Below are 16,042 nucleotides of genomic sequence, written 5' to 3'. Positions count from 1 at the left end.
ATGTTCAAATTGAACAGGGTTAATATAGCATATCGTAATCAATACACCGGAAAAACGTGTCGAACAACAAGGTCAAAAAACATATTTGTTTACAAAGGGACAGATGAAAACATATTATGGCCATAAACATAGATGACATGACACGCGGAACCACGCTGTGTAATTTATCTCCTCTGGCTCAGTCATTGATGGCCATAGACCGGGAAAGCACAGAGGCTGGCGTTGCTATGGCAACCTGCTGATAACATTCTTTCCCTACTAGGCCAAGGTCAAATACGTGTAGGCTCACCGAATAGGCCTCTCAGTATTGTAAGTTGGTGGCTGGAGGCAGACAACATGGAGACTGATTAAGGAGTCAACAGATATTAAATGAGACAGATAATGCAAGACGTCACTGAATATTGCATACAGAAGCTATCTCACAGGGCAGAGATAGCTCGGATATGAATATCAGTTAGTGGAACCGGGGAACAGGGCAAGGACGTCACTATGAGTGCAGTTAGTATAATACAAGCCTGCAAAAACATGTTATGGCATTCGGGAAACAAAACAATTCATATCAAGACACTGGCGGGGCCAGAACTAATACTATTTTAAAGTCAGTGGGCAGCGTGACCTAAAATGTAAGTCACAGGGCAACATGAAAACTGCATTCACCAAATAACAGATCTACAAATGAAAAATACCTAACAGCAACTATAAGTACACAGTACATCGTCACCCTTATCTCTGGCGAGAGAACAGATTCCTAAGTGCGTTGTTGTAGTTCTTGTTGAAGGCGGTGTAGATGAGCGGGTTGAAGAAGGAGTTGGAGTAGCCCAGCCACAGGAAGAGGCTCTTCCAGATGGGCGGGATGTCACAGGAGCACAGCGGGACCACGAGCTCCGTGGTGAAGAAGGGGATCCAGCAGAGGACGAACACGCCAATCAGGATGCCCACCATCAGAGCCGCCTTCTTCTCTTTCTGCTCGCGCCACGTGTCGGCGTCCGTCTGGAAGGTGACGGTGGAGTGGCGCGCCGTGAACACCATCTGGGGCTGCTGTGACGCCTCCTTCACCTGTGAGCCATTCATCCAATAAACGAAGACACCATGTGCCTGTCACTCGATTTGTCAGTGATCGAATTAGTCCGAATTTGACCCGCGTACCAGCCACACAATCAGGATTAAAAGATATATTAAAAACAAGGGATTTGTGATCGGTTCTAACCATATGCTGCCCACATCTAAACCGAAGCTAAAAACAAGGTCTAGAGTGTTACCCTTAATATGTGTGGGACCTGTGACATGTTGAATGAGATTAAAAGATTCAGTAATACTGAGGAAATTAACTGCGGCCTGGTCAGTGCACTTGTTAACGTGAAAGTTAAAATATCCTAGCAAAAGGAATCTTTCAAACTTAATAATAGAGGTTAAAAGGTCACTAAAATCAGTTAAAAAAGAATGCTAAAACCAGGAGGACGATAAATTAAAATACAATAAAAAGGATTTGTGCGGCCTACTTTGGTAATTAGAACTTCAAAAGAGCTAAAAGTGCCAGTGCTCACCATCCGGGATGGAAAACAGTCTCTGCAGATTAAAGCCAAGCCACCACCGACATTTGACCCGGCTGGCCTAGAGGAGCAGGTGAAAGAACAGTTCGGTGGACATAGTTCAATAAGTGCCATGTATTCCTCTGCCCTCTGCCACGTCTCTGTGATGCAGAATATGTCCAAGTTATTGTTTGTAAAGTAGTCATTTAAGAGGAAGGATGTTTCAGTGATGGAGCGGGCATTTAATAAAGCCATTTTGATGGTCGTGGGACCCACAGGTGGTGGGGGAGGGTGTAACTGGTGGGATGTGAGTGAGGTAATGTTGCAGAGGTTTGCACCTCTATTGCACAATGGAGGTGTAGTTATAGCAGGTAATCTATCAGTGATGAGAACTGGAATAGGCATTGAGTAAACTAGATGACTGGGTATAGTAATAAAGTGGCGTCATACGGTTGCAATGTGGAGAGAGATGCTATCAGCCAAGATTTGTATACCAGTGTGGTTAAGGTGAACTAGGTCCCGGTACAGTGATGGGGTTTTCCAAAATGTATCGAAATTGCTGATATAGCCGTGGCCACAGGCTGAACAAACATTGCGCAGCCAATTATCGGCACAATAAATGCGGCTGAAAATTTCTGGGCCCTTCATGAGGGTGGGGATTAATCCTAAAAATATGATGGATTTATTCATATATATGAGAGCATCAGCTAATGCCTCATAATCTGTCTGCATCTTGAGTGCTTGCCTCTGCCTGATGTAATTTGTGCCAACATTTAAAATGACTGTGTGAGCAGAGGGGTGGCGTTGTAGAATGTCCGGAATGTGGGTGATCAAATCAATAATCTTTGCACCAGAGAAAGAGTAAGTGACACAGTTTGGGGTCGATACTCCACGAATAAGTGAGTCACCTAGAAGTATGTATTGGGTCCAGAAATCTCTCGAGGAAAAGAACCGCTCAGTCTTGGAGTAAAAAAGTACCACAACTAGGCACGGTGAGTAGTAATCCAATAAAAGACGGTGGGTGCAGCTAATAGATGACTTCAGGAGGTTTGCTGCCACCCACACGCTGCCATCCACACACAAGAATCCCACAGAGGCTCTGCCTTGTGTTCCGTTAATTCAGCTGCTGTACTGATTCAGGTCACTGGGCACTATTTGAAATACATTTTTGTATTTTGTAATTTGTATAATGCTGGGATGGAAGAAATTAGATTATTTCAAATACATAAAATACTTTTTTTGTTTTAATGTAATTTTATTCTCAAATGGACACATGTTAAACATTTACACAGCCTCAGGTTTAAACTGTAGGGGCAAAACACACACACCCATACACACAACACAACACAATGTGTGATGTCACTTCTATTCCTATCCTGGTGAGAGTGCGGAAATATGAACACATCACACCCATACTCCATCCTTCACTGGCTTCCCGTCTCCTTCAGGATAGAATACACGGTCTGCCTCCTCACCCATCAGTGCATCCAAAGCAATGCCCCCCCCCCCCCCCCCCCCCCCCAAAACCACAAAAACAAAACTCTGCACCATGGGGGACCGGGCCTTCTGCTCAGCTGCTCCTCGGCTGTGGAATGCCCTCCCCGACCACCTGAGAGCACCACAGTCCGTAGATGCTTTTAAAAAGGGACTAAAGACCTTCCTTTTTAGCAAGGCATTTGCCTAGTTGGACTTCTAAGCTGCCCTGTGTGCTTCTTTTAACCTTTTAGTCCACAGAATGTTTTAATTGTTTTTATTCTTATTTTTCTATTTAAATATTTCTGCTTGTAGCACTTTGAGATTTGTTTCAAATGTAAAGTGCGTTATAAATAAAATGTATTATTATTATTCCGCCTTCTGATTGGCTTACACTCAAATTTAACCACAAATGAGAGGCAGAGTAAGGTGGGCCTTGAGTTGATGCAGAGTTGAGTGTTTGGTAATCTATGAGTTACCATTCCTTTGTGGGTCCTGCTTGATTTGCTTAAAATATAAAGTGTATCATTCTTAATAATCTTCAATGTATTAGACATTCTGACAGGTCATTCATTTTATATTTGGCAATCAATTATGAATTTACTTATCATATACATTTTCATGAAAATGTATTTTCAAAATACAAAATACGTATTTGTATCTCAAATACATTTCTCAGACCAGTATTTATATTTTGTATTTAGATACATTTTTTGACCCAGTATCTGTATTTTGTATCAAAGAAAGCAAAAAGAGGGAAAACACATCCTCTGTAGTTGCTGAATTCCTGAGCGAGATTGCTTGTGTTCAAGACAATTTGTCACGAAACGCCTCCGCAACCAAGATAATGAACGTTTTGGTAGTAAATCTATTCTAGTGTATGTATTTCAAACAACAAGAAGCTGTGTCTACATCGAGTTACATGACTAGGACTGATATATGAAGAAGTAGGCCGGGAGTGGCTTCGGTATTAGCCGGTAACACGCAGGAGTCTGTCCCTGTGACAATGCGCTAGACCCCTGGGAGATCGATATGGATTGCTGACCTAAATATTTTCGAATCAGCCTCATGGTGGTGCTATAACAGACCAAATCATGTTTTAACCTACACCTGCACCAATCTGTGTACAACTTTGTAAGCACACTCTCTAGAGGAAACACATTTCTTTACATTACTTGTACAGATTGTATCCATACATCACGCAAATCGGTATACTCTATCTATCACAAATAGCCTACTCTATCCTCCTGGTGGAGACCTGTCCCCCGAGGAGCACTTTTTCTGTTGATCCCCCTATTTTCGTCCATGTTAAACCCCTTATCCCTAAACTACTTTGCCTTTTTTTTTTTTTTTTTTTTACTATTTAGAAAAACATTATTGAATAGTTAAAATAGCCAATCTACATTGAAACGTCGTGAGCTTGTAGATTAGCTATTTTTTTGTATTTTAACAATTCAAAAATGTTTTTCAAAATAGTAAAAAAGGCAAAGTAGTTTAGGGATAAGGAGTTTAGCATGGACAGAAATAGAGCCCATAATGTATACCGGCTTTGACTTGAGCTAGGCCATGATATTCCACCTAATATGTGCCAGAAATGAATTACACGATGTGATTGTGTGCTTTAGAAAGCCGATGTCACTCACCTCAGCCATGGGCGTGATGGTGTTAGTCTTACGAGATCCAATGCGGAACTTGGCAGCCTTGTAGATCTTCCAGTAGACAAAGAGCACCACGCAGAGCGGCAGGTAGAAGGCGCCGACGGTGGAGAAGACGGTGTAGGACGGGTCCTGGCTCACCTGGCACTTCATCCCCTCCGAGTAGATCTCCCCCCAGCCGAAGAGCGGCGACAGGGAGATGATGGAGGACAGCAGCCAGGTGAGCGCAATCATGACGTTGGAGATCTTCTTGCGCGTCTTGAGCGTGTACTCCACGTGCCGGGTGATGGACCAGTAGCGGTCCAGCGCGATGGCCGTCACGTTCCAGATGCTGGCCGTGCAGCAGAGCACGTCGAAGGAGATCCACACCTGGCAGAGCACGCGGCCCAGCTTCCAGCGCCGGCCGTTCAGCTCGTGGAACAGGCTGAGCGGCATGACCAGGGCGGCCACCATCACGTCGGAGATGGCCATCGACGCCACCAGGTTGTGGGGCACGCGGTGGAACGTCCTGACCCTCAGGATGGTCACGAGCACCAATAAGTTCCACACGAAGGTGGCCACCACCAGCATGGACAGCAAGGTGAGCGTCAGCACGCTGAACACGGAAAAAGGCCGGTAGATGTTCCCCACCAGGCCGTGGTTGTCCACAGCTCCGCTGAGGTTGGCCGCCGCTGCGCTGTCATTGGGGTGTGTCATAGTGGCCCCTCACGGCCCACCAGTCAAGGCAACGCAGTAAGACAATTCTAATGCAGAGGAGACTAGCCTGGATGCTTGAAGCCTGAGAGAGAGAGAGAGATAATTGAAAATGACAGCATTGAATATTACTGCTATACCATTACAGAAGACTTGATATTTATTTTTGAAGGTCGCTATCAGTCACATCTAGCTCAGTGTAGAAAATGAAATAATACTGCATACTAATGGAGTCTATTACAATGCAGGCCACAGAGCTCTTTCAAAAAGTATACAAGCTTTTGCCTGAATTTGCATTTCTGTAATTGTACCAATTCATACATTGTTGCCTCAATTTAGTGATTTAGATTTGTCCTGTTTTCATCCGTCATCACCGGCTAATAACGATCATATTTAGACTAATACACGATTGTGATTCATACTATGTAAAATAGCAGTTCTATAATCTCACAACATACGCTGCTACACATTGTGAGCTTGTAGATCTGCTATTCTGTGAAGTGTCTGTCCAGCTGTCTCAACATCACAGTGCTCAAGTCTTCCATCTTTAGGTATGCGGTCAAGTGCAAGCCTGGCTCAGGGAGTAGGACGCCCCTGCCTTGCAGAGTCCCTAGGCACTTTGGACTTATCATCATGTCCTGTGTTTTCGAAATCAGTGCGTGACACATAGCCACAACTATGAATCATAATCACCCTTGAGACATCTTTGAGTCTTGAAAAGTTTCTAAATCCCAATGCTATTCTTTGATGTTCATAGTGACCCCCCTACTCCCCCTACTCTCCACACCGCACATTATTTAATTGAGTTGGTTCAACTGGTTGCATGAAAACAAACCTCATTATGTCTAATCAAGCAGATGACAACTCTGCCCTCATGCCAATCTTTGTTGACTGCATACGTATATACCCAGCCTCTTCTACCTGTTGGTGTGCTGGCAAATGTCACAATCTTCCCTCACAGATTTTCTCTACATTCTTCTCTCCTTTGTCCTTATCTCCAGGCACATACGACACAAAATTGACCCCAAAGTCAAAATTACCAGTGTCGATTTGCCAGTTGCCGCAGTTGGTCAAGTTATTATGTCAACAGTATGGATTGGAAACATAATTATTTTTATACCTTTTTGTTATTTCTATATTTATCCAGACCTGGACATGACTAAAACCTAATTGTATACTTTTCTATACTTTCCATAGGCCTACTTGTGTTCTGACCATCTAAAACTCCATGGCCATATTGTAGATGATCATAAATAGAGGGTTTACTGATAGGATTCTTTCTGCATTTTACCCTGCAGTGTGCTGCCATGGTGAGCATATGAGGGAGCAGTTATTTATAGGTTGTGTCTATATTTCCAGGGATTTTCAGAGGCTGTGTTCACTTTGGATAATATGGTTGGTTTCTGTACGCATTCTATACCTCCCAATATGCCATGCCTTACAATTCCATTGTATAATGTTAATCCATTTAATTACCTCACCATGCAATACCTTACAATGCCGTGTCTACACGCTTATGGTCACACTGAACTTTCTGTCAATGCTTGTCAAAGGATCCGTTTGTTGTTATTCACAGATTTCCAACCCCCAAAAAAAGCTCAGTTCCCATTGAAAAGCATTGGCAGAATCCACTGCATAGGCAGCATCAAAGTTAACCATTTTAACTTCACTTTAAAAACCTTCTAAGTTTAAAAATAGCCTATCTACAAGCTCACAACGCAGTGCTATTTTCAACACTCTTCAACACTCTTGGCGCAACACCTCATGTCATTGTGCATATAGACAGGCCATATCTATGTCATTATGATTCAGAATTGATTTGACAATCTACCTGTCAATGTTTCTTGTATTTGGCTCAAGAGGTAAAGCGGTTCCCAGTTCGACCCCGGGCTCCCCCAGAGTCATTGTCGAAGTGTCCTTGAGCAAGAAACTTGAAAATTGCTCCTGATGAGCAGGTTGGTGCCTTGCATCGTGTCTTCTGCCGTCAGTGTACAAGTATATGAATGGGTGCGTTACACATTGTAATGCTTAGATAAAGGCGCTATATAAATGCACCATTTACCATTTCTTTTATTTTGTGATTTTAGCTCCCATTTCAGAATATCTTTATTGTCATTGTACGAGACAACGAAATTGAATTGCAAACCAGATCAGTGCATTTAAAACAAAAGACATAATACTCTACATAAAACACAAAATACAAACATTTAACGCATATTGCACAGTAAGTCCTTTTAGTTCATAAAGTGTGGAGTGTCAGAGTTCAAGTGTCAGTGTTTAGAGCTATGACTGCTCTGGGGTAGAAACTGTCCTTCAGTCTGTTAGTCCATGTCTTGATGACCCTATAGCGCCTCCCTGAGGGCATGAGCTGCAGCAGGTGATGACCTGGGTGGGATGGGTCCTTGAGGATACTGTTGGCTCTCCTGCTACAATGTCTTTTGTAGAGGTCCTCCAAAGATGGAAGGGGACATGCCATGATCCTCTGGGCAGTGTTTATGACCCCCTGAAGGGACTTTCTTTCTGCCGCCGTGCAGCTGCAAAACCACAGGGAGATGCCGTAGATCAGTACAGACTCAATGGCACATCGGTAGAATGACAGGAGCACACTCTCCATTAGGTCCATTTTCCTCAGCACTGAGAAAGTACAGTCGCTGTTGACCTTTCTTCTGGAGTGCAGTGGTGTTAATTTTCCAGGTCATGTTGTCCGAGATGTTCATGCCCAGGAACTTGAAGTCTGAGACCCTTTCCACCTCCTCTCCATTGATGTGGATAGGCTGGATAGGCTGAATATTCTTCCTCCTGAAGTCCACTATCAGCTCCTTGGTCTTGGAGGTGTTGAGAATGTTTTTCTCACACCATTCTGACAGCACTTTCACCTCTTCCCTGTACGCAGTCTCATCACCTTCTGTAATGAGTCCCACCACTGTGGTGTCATCCGCAAATTTGATGATGGCATTACTAGGATGGATGGGAGTACTGTCGTGGGTGTAGAGGGCTCAGCACACAGCCCTGTGGAGCACCAGTGCTGACGCTGAGTGCTGAGGATAGATGGGGTCCTACTTTCACTCTTTGAGGGCGGTCTGTCAGAAAGTTTCTAATCCAGAGGCAGATGTGCTGAGAGAGTCCCAACTCCAGTAACTTGGGGATTAGTCTGCCCGGCACGATGGTATTAAACGCAGAGCTGAAGTCTATGAAGAGTAGCCTGGCGTAGCTCCTTGGCTTTTCCAGATGTGTGAGTGTGGAATGGAGAGCTGTCGCTATGGCGTCTTCTGTAGACCTGTTGGCTCTGTATGCAAACTGGTGGGGGTCAAGTGTGGATGGTAGACTAGCTGTAATATGTCTCCGGACCAGTTTCTCAAAACACTTCATGATGATAGGTGTAAGTGCCACTGGCCGGTAGTCATTTAGGCTGCTGACATTTGCCTTTTTTGGGAGGGGAATTATTGTGGAGGACTTCAGACAGGGTGGAATCAAGCCCTGTTGATGAAGCCTCCGGTGTGTCAACCTCAAAACGAGCAAATAAATTGTTTAACTCCTCTGCTGATGAGGCGTCACCGCTGGCTGCAGCGCGGTTGCTGGACTTATGTGCTGGTGATGTGTTGGACACCTTGCCACATCTGCCTTGTGTCGTTGCTGCTGAGGTTGTCCTCAATATTTCTCTTGTATGCTGCCTTAGCCCTCCTGATGCCTTTGTTCAGCTGGATTCTCGCTGCCTTATAAAGTGCCTCGTCTCCAGCCCTGAAGGTACTGTCCCTCTGCTTCAGCAGGACTCTGACTTCTCTGTTCATCCAGGGCTTCTGGTTAGGGTACACACGAATACGCCTGTCCACTGTGACTTTGCCCACACAGTGTTTTATATAACAGGGAACAGATGAGGTGTATACTTCCAGGTCCTGATGTTCAAAAATGTCCCAATCAGTGCTTTCAAAACAGTCCTGCAGCTGCTCTGTAGCATCATCAGGCCACGTTTGAACAGTCCTGTATGCTGTGTATGAGGAGCAGTGACGTATGGTCAGAGGAGGCTAGGTGTGGCAGCTGTATAGCCTTGTAACCATGTTTAATATTGGAGTAGACTTTATCTAGAGTATTTGCACCTCTAGTGGCACATTTTATGTGCTGATGTAACTTGGGGAGCACTACTTTCAAATTAACATGGTTAAAATCACCTGCTATGATATGTACACCCTCAGGGTGGCTGTTTTGCTGAAGACTAATAGCGTCATACAAGTGACTAAGGGCTACGTTAGCATTAGCATCTGGTGGTATGTACACAGCAGTTACCATGACAACAGTAAATTCCCGTGGGAGGTATGTCGGTCTGCACTTGACTGTCACATACTCTAAGTCTGGAGAGCAGTGGCTGTCAATAGTATAGAATTTGTGTGCAAACTCCTCCTCCTTTGCCCTTACCGGAGTCGCGGTTTCTACCCTTTCCCATTTTAGTCTGCCATTTGGCCCAGTGTATTTATTTTAAAATGTGCTCACTTTGGTTTTGACTTGATTACATCCGCTGTGGAATGTGGTTTGGATTTATCCTGTTTTACTTGCGTGATAGGATTCACCAATGAGAGGATTCACCAATGAGAGGATTCACCAATGAGAGGATTCACCAAGGAGGATTCACCAAGGATTCACAAATGAACTGAACTTGTAGCATCTAGTCTTTATGAATAATTTCTGCCGATGAGTCTTTCAACTCAAGTCATTAAACATCTTGTTTTAGTATCACCATGTCTCGTAATTTAATGACAAAAGAAGGTATTGGACCATTAACATGTTTGACAGTCAGAGTTTATTTGTATACCGTACCATACCATAATAAGCAAAGAGAGATGTGAGTCAAGTTATTATTGTACAAGCAAATAATCCCCAGGCAGAAACTGGGCAACCAAATTGCCCAGTTTCCGCCTGGGGATTATTCAAGTCCATCTTATCTTTAGTAAATTGACTGTCCCAATAGCAACGCATGCGCGCACAACCGCGTGCATTGCACGCACACATGCACTCACACATTTTAACAATTTATTCATGTCCACATAAAGGAAAGTATATACAAGGACACATATTAGTTAAGGTTATATTCACAAAATCATGGCATGTCTTCACGAGTCATGACACAATAATTATGCCACTCAGCACTCTCTTTCCATGTATGTAAGTGGAGTATCTTGGCCATATGTGGCGGCTGCCAATTGTACTGTAGCACAATACTTTTCCAGCCTTTTTGCCTCCTTTTTGGGCATCCTAAGTTGAATCCCTCTAACAACCAGTGTGGGTATACAGTATGTCCTAGGCTACCAAATATAAAAACAAATACCGGTAGTCTATAGTATGCTGCACGCCTGCACTGCACCTATACACAGATTACACAGAATACTCACACGCGGCATGCACATGCACACACAGTCACAGACCCTACAGAAATATGTAGGTCAAGCAGTGAAAGTTGTCAGAATCTCAACTAAAAATACCTAACATGCATGCAGATGGCCTTTTCTCCTTTACGTAGGAAATCAAATATTGTGTAGATGCTTAAAACAAACAATTAAATTGTTTCATTAGGCCTATAGCTACGTCATGCCTTCTAGCAAACACATTTAGTCAATATCCTGAACACGCTTCATTACGTTTTCCTTCATTTAATTAAAGTCCTATCCAGTGGCGTGCACAGATAGACACTAGGGGGTGCTAGAGCACCCCCTGCCCTTTTGGCAATGTGCCCTTTTGAGAAAAAAAAGGGCGGGAACCCCTTTTGGTGTTAGCATTATGTTATGCTTTAGCTATTGAAAAATAGCAGATCTACAAGCTCATAGCGCTACGAGCTTGTAGGTCTGCTATTTAAAAAAAATCGAAGAACGACCGACATAGAAACATATAGCTTTTTCAGAAAACTGTCAGGATGTAGAAGACATCTGATCTCAGGTCAGAATGGGTTAAGGCAACCGGACGGTTCCACTTGAGCACCTGCCCCTCTAAATGTCTGTGCACGCCACTGGTCCTATCCACTTGTGTTATTGAGATGCTTGCCAATATGCTTTTGTCAAGGGATCATTCAAAATAAAATAAAATCCTAAAATAAACCTTTTTAGGCCTGATTTTCCAGTGGTGGAAAGTAACTGTAGCCTACTTAAGTACAATTTTGAGGTATTCTTTTTTTATAATGAATTATTGCTAGGTTTTCAGTGCAGATTCTGCTATGCTGAATTGAATACACAGGACCAGGACTTTTTGGTGTTATCCTATTAGCCTAAATGTCTGATGTACCTCGTGCTGTTTACATTTCTAACTATAATAAAGTATTCAATCAAATCCATCAATAAATCAATCATGATGCTGCACTCTGGACTTATAGGTTTAGTGGAACATGATTTCACATTATTGTTACCAAGATTGCCTTTTCTCACCTTAGAAATATTGCACGAATCAGAGCCTATTTGTCCTTGGACGATGCAAAAACGCTAATCCACGCCTTTGTTTTTTCTCGGCTTGATTACTGCAATGCACAGGACTGCCTAAGAAAACAACTGACAGATTACACCTTGTCCAAAATGCAGCAGCCAGAGTTTTAACTAGAACTAAGATGAGAGAACATATTACTCCAGTTTCGGCATCACTGCACTGGCTTCCGGTTGTTTTTAGGATTGATTTTAAAATTATTTTACTTGTCTATAAAGCTCTCAATGGTCTCGCACCTTCCTACCTACATGACTGCCTGCCTAAATATGTCCCAAACCGCCCGCTAAGGTCTTCCACTGCTGGCCTGCTCGCTTTGCCTAAAAAAATGGCAACTAAAAAATACGGGGAAGCAGCTTTTTGCTTCTACGGGCCGTCGGCATGGAACAAGCTCCCACTGTACCTTCGTCAGGCAGCCTCTGTAGACATTTTTAAAGCTCAGCTCAAGACCCACTTCTACAACATTGCTTTTAATTGATCTTTTATTTATTTTTGTTATTCATGTCCTCACTGTATTGCATTACTGCTTTTTTTTAATGTCGTTGCCTTGCTTTTCTTTTATTCTCCATTGTTCTGTAAAGCACTTTGAGCTGCATTTCATGTCATGAAAGGTGCTATACAAATAAAGTTTTATTATTATTATTATTATTATAGTGTCACCTATTCTTTTGAAAGATTTTGCGTAAAAGCATCCCACCCTTGATTAACCATTACACACATGGTCAAATAAATTAGTCAGGTACATAAAAACCAAGACGATCAGACTTTGACAATCAAGTGTTTCTTTGGTGGAGCTTTTAGATTTTTAGTGTGGTCAATTTCAAAGTCCCTTATTATTCTATACACACATTCTCATCGCATGCGTGCACACTTCTTACACACATGCACGCCAAGTAAAGCTCCGCATTAAATATTCACAGCTAGCCTCAAGAATAGTCGGCAGCAGCAACGATATATTTCGAGGAACAACTTACCCCATTTGTGACAACTGATCCGTTTTTACACATCCATCTTTCCACTTTGTTGCTCTCTTCGACAAGTGAGCCGCGGCAGCCGGCCGGTTGTCAGGCCCCTCGTTCACACACCTCTACAGGAATGAACCAAATCACTGTGACCGCCGGGGGGAAATAATCCATAGCTATTACTGCACAGTACTGCGTTTTCAGCAGCTAATACTATAGATGCTGTTTTTCTCTGCAGAGGACGCGTTCCAAAATGCCCAGACAAGACAAGAAGACATGAAGCGGGGAGGAGGACTATATTTAGCTGCCTCTTATACAATCACGTAACCCATATAAAGACAGTGTTGCACCAACGCCGACAAACCCAAATGTATGCACCGACAACAAACTGTAAAATGATTAGACTATATCACTTGCAGACAAGTTGAGGCGCAAAGAAAGTAGTCTAATGACCTACTTAAGTATATAGCCTGTGGTAAAAAAAAAAGAAAAGGTGTCATCCATAAACACAGTGACCATCGAATCCCTGCATTAATGTAAGTTAAAAAGAAAAAACTAAACAATAAACATTAACCTGCTAGCATGCGTCTCCACAACGGGAGTGGTTCCAGGACCATGGACAGTTCCTCAGCTGAGAGTTCACTGACAGTCTGACAGAGCAACAAAAACGACACATTAGATTAGTGCATTTGGCATAATTACGCATATATCAACTATAGCTTACAAAAAACTTTATTCATTTCATTGAAGGTGGCGACTGTGATCTACCTGAAACTTCCTGAGAATGGCATCCTTACATTCCTTTTGGCATATATATTAGCTTGCTGAAGCGAACTTTATATATCTCTCCCAGAGCAGCATCAAAACAAATCGCAAGCTTAGCTTGAGTTTGGCGTGGCAAACAATATACAGTAGCACCCTTAGTCTATAATTCAAACTAAGATTGGAGATTCAACTTAAGCAACCTGTGCGTTTTGAATGAGATAAGCTACGTTTCGAATTAATGACATTATGATTGACGTGTGCGTTTCGGAAACAATTAGCTATAGCTATTTTTGTCTGCAGTCTGGTTATTTTCGGTTAAACACCCCCGTTTGGCGAAAGAGTTTATGGTTATGATGGGTGTGTATTCATCCTACCTGTGCATTGAAACTACACTAAATACTTTACTGTCCAATTTTATTGTGTGGATGTGTGTATGCATGTGTGTGTGTGTGTGTGTGTGTGTGTGTGTGTGTGTGTGTGTGTGTGTGTGTGTGTGTGTGTGTGTGTGTGTGTGTGTGTGTGTGTGTGTGTGTGTGTAAGTGTGTGTGTGTAAGTGTGTGCGCGCACGCTCACATACTCCCTAACCCTATTATTATCCTGTCTGTGAGTGATCTCTTACACTTATAGCATTTATCTACTATTTTCTGAGTTGGCAACACATACTGTAATGTTCAATTGTTTGTCTTTTTGCTTTTTGTATGTCCTGTCTATTTCTGTTCATGAAAAATTAATACATTTTAAGTTGAAAAAGAAACTACACCCCCCACACCTTCTGGCAGCGTTAGATTGATTTATTTTATTTCCAGGGATATATTTTTAATCATGCAGCATTGTAGATACATTTGAAAGCCTTAATTATAGCTTAATGATCATAGGGCAACTGGGGGCCAGACAGTATCAAGGACAGAGGTCGATTGCTAGTCCATTCAGCACCAATTATTTCAGTCTACTCAGCACCATGGAGAGCGCCCGAGCTAAACTAGTTTGCAGTGCACGCACATTATTCCTGGTGGAGGGAACTTTCATTTCATACATAAACATGTTTCTTTGGTATCTGCTAGTCCCGTCACAACTCTATACAACGAGGCATTTAACAGTAGAAGATCGAATATGTTTCATATCATAGCCACTGTTACTTGAGCTGATTTTGTTTAAAGCATGGCGGCATGCACACACTGATCTTCATGGCTATATTGCTTGATAGCACTGGAGACCGTCCTGTTAATGGGATTGATTGATTGATTGATTGATTGATTGATTCATTCATTCATTCATTCATTCATTCATTCATTCATTCATTCATTCATTCATCCATTCATTTGTATTTACACAAATGCATATGCCTATAGCTCTGGTCCATAACATATAGGCCCAATACATGTATGAACATTTGTGCTGTCAAAACAAACACACACACACACAAAATATCCAGATGGTTTGTCACTAATGTCAGGTAGGCATACATAACAATTCTGACAAAATAACCATCAGGTGGTCAGAGTGTAGCTGTTCAGGTATTCATGGAAACTGAACAGGTCTTGTTGTGTGCCGCATGTATTGGATTGAGAAGGTAAAGCTACCACAGGTGGAAACATCCACAAGCTCCTACTTCAAAGGAAGACATGCTGGAGATATGCACCACCATTCTCGCAGCCACATTCTCCTCCTCGCCTGGAGGCTCAATGAGAATAAGACATAGTACTGTGTGTGTGTGTGTGTGTGTGTGTGTGTGTGTGTGTGTGTGTGTGTGTGTGTGTGTGTGTGTGTGTGTGTGTGTGGGGGGGTGGCGGACACAAGCAGAATTACAATATTCTCTTTCATGCTTCTGAGATGTTCTCATGATGTGACTAATTTGTCTTCCCCTTATTTCAACAGTTGCCACCTTTATGTGTTACATGATGCACGTTGACACTTACATAATATTGTATCAATCTGACCGCATGCTGTACACATTGTTGCTTTGCATTGGTACTTTATGGTGTTTTATTGTATGTTATATTGCATTTTTAACATACTCTCCTTGACATAATATAGTGTACTAGTGAGTGATTGGTTGTTTGCACTTCCTCTTTATACTTTTTTTTGTATCGATATGTATAACAATTGAAAAATTCTCATCTCGTCAATCTCATGCAAGTGAGTCAGCCCTGTAGTGACTTACATCTTCCAAAAGACATGTTAGGTACATACTGGTACATGTTATCCTGCCACCGTCCTTGACCAAAATTCACTCACCTTAGAGCGGGAGCTGGTCCCTGAGTGCCAGATAATAGATGCCCAGCCCATTGATTCATAGCATGGGCTGAATGCAGAGGGCAAATTACTGTGTATGTGTACTTGGCAATAAATACACATTTCACTGCTGGAAGAAACTCCAGTCTTTCAATGTTAATAGTATTTGTAGTAGATAACACTCATACCAGTAGCACAATTTGAAATTCGCACTCTATATTGGCCAGAAAAAACAATGTAGTCTGTGTGTTTGACTAGGGCTTGAATGTACTGCTGGATT

General features: G+C 42.6%; 1 protein-coding gene across 1 annotated transcript; it reads right to left on the bottom strand.

Moving 5' to 3' along the window:
* Positions 1-723: 723 nt before the first annotated feature.
* LOC310867767 (5-hydroxytryptamine receptor 5A-like) lies at positions 724-5,353 on the bottom strand (the record flags this gene model as incomplete). The annotated part of the gene is made up of 2 exons (XM_083777893.1): positions 724-1,056; positions 4,646-5,353. 2 exons carry the CDS (start codon positions 5,351-5,353, stop codon positions 724-726), a joined length of 1,041 nt encoding a protein of 346 aa, XP_083634019.1.
* Positions 5,354-16,042: the final 10,689 nt, after the last annotated feature.

The sequence above is a fragment of the Protomyctophum parallelum genome, assembly GCF_964188405.1.
Source record: "Protomyctophum parallelum genome assembly, chromosome: 12".
In the NCBI taxonomy this organism is placed as follows: Eukaryota; Metazoa; Chordata; class Actinopteri; order Myctophiformes; family Myctophidae; genus Protomyctophum; species Protomyctophum parallelum.
The sequence above is the reverse complement of the archived record's forward strand: the minus strand, read 5'-3'. Positions and strand labels throughout refer to the sequence as shown.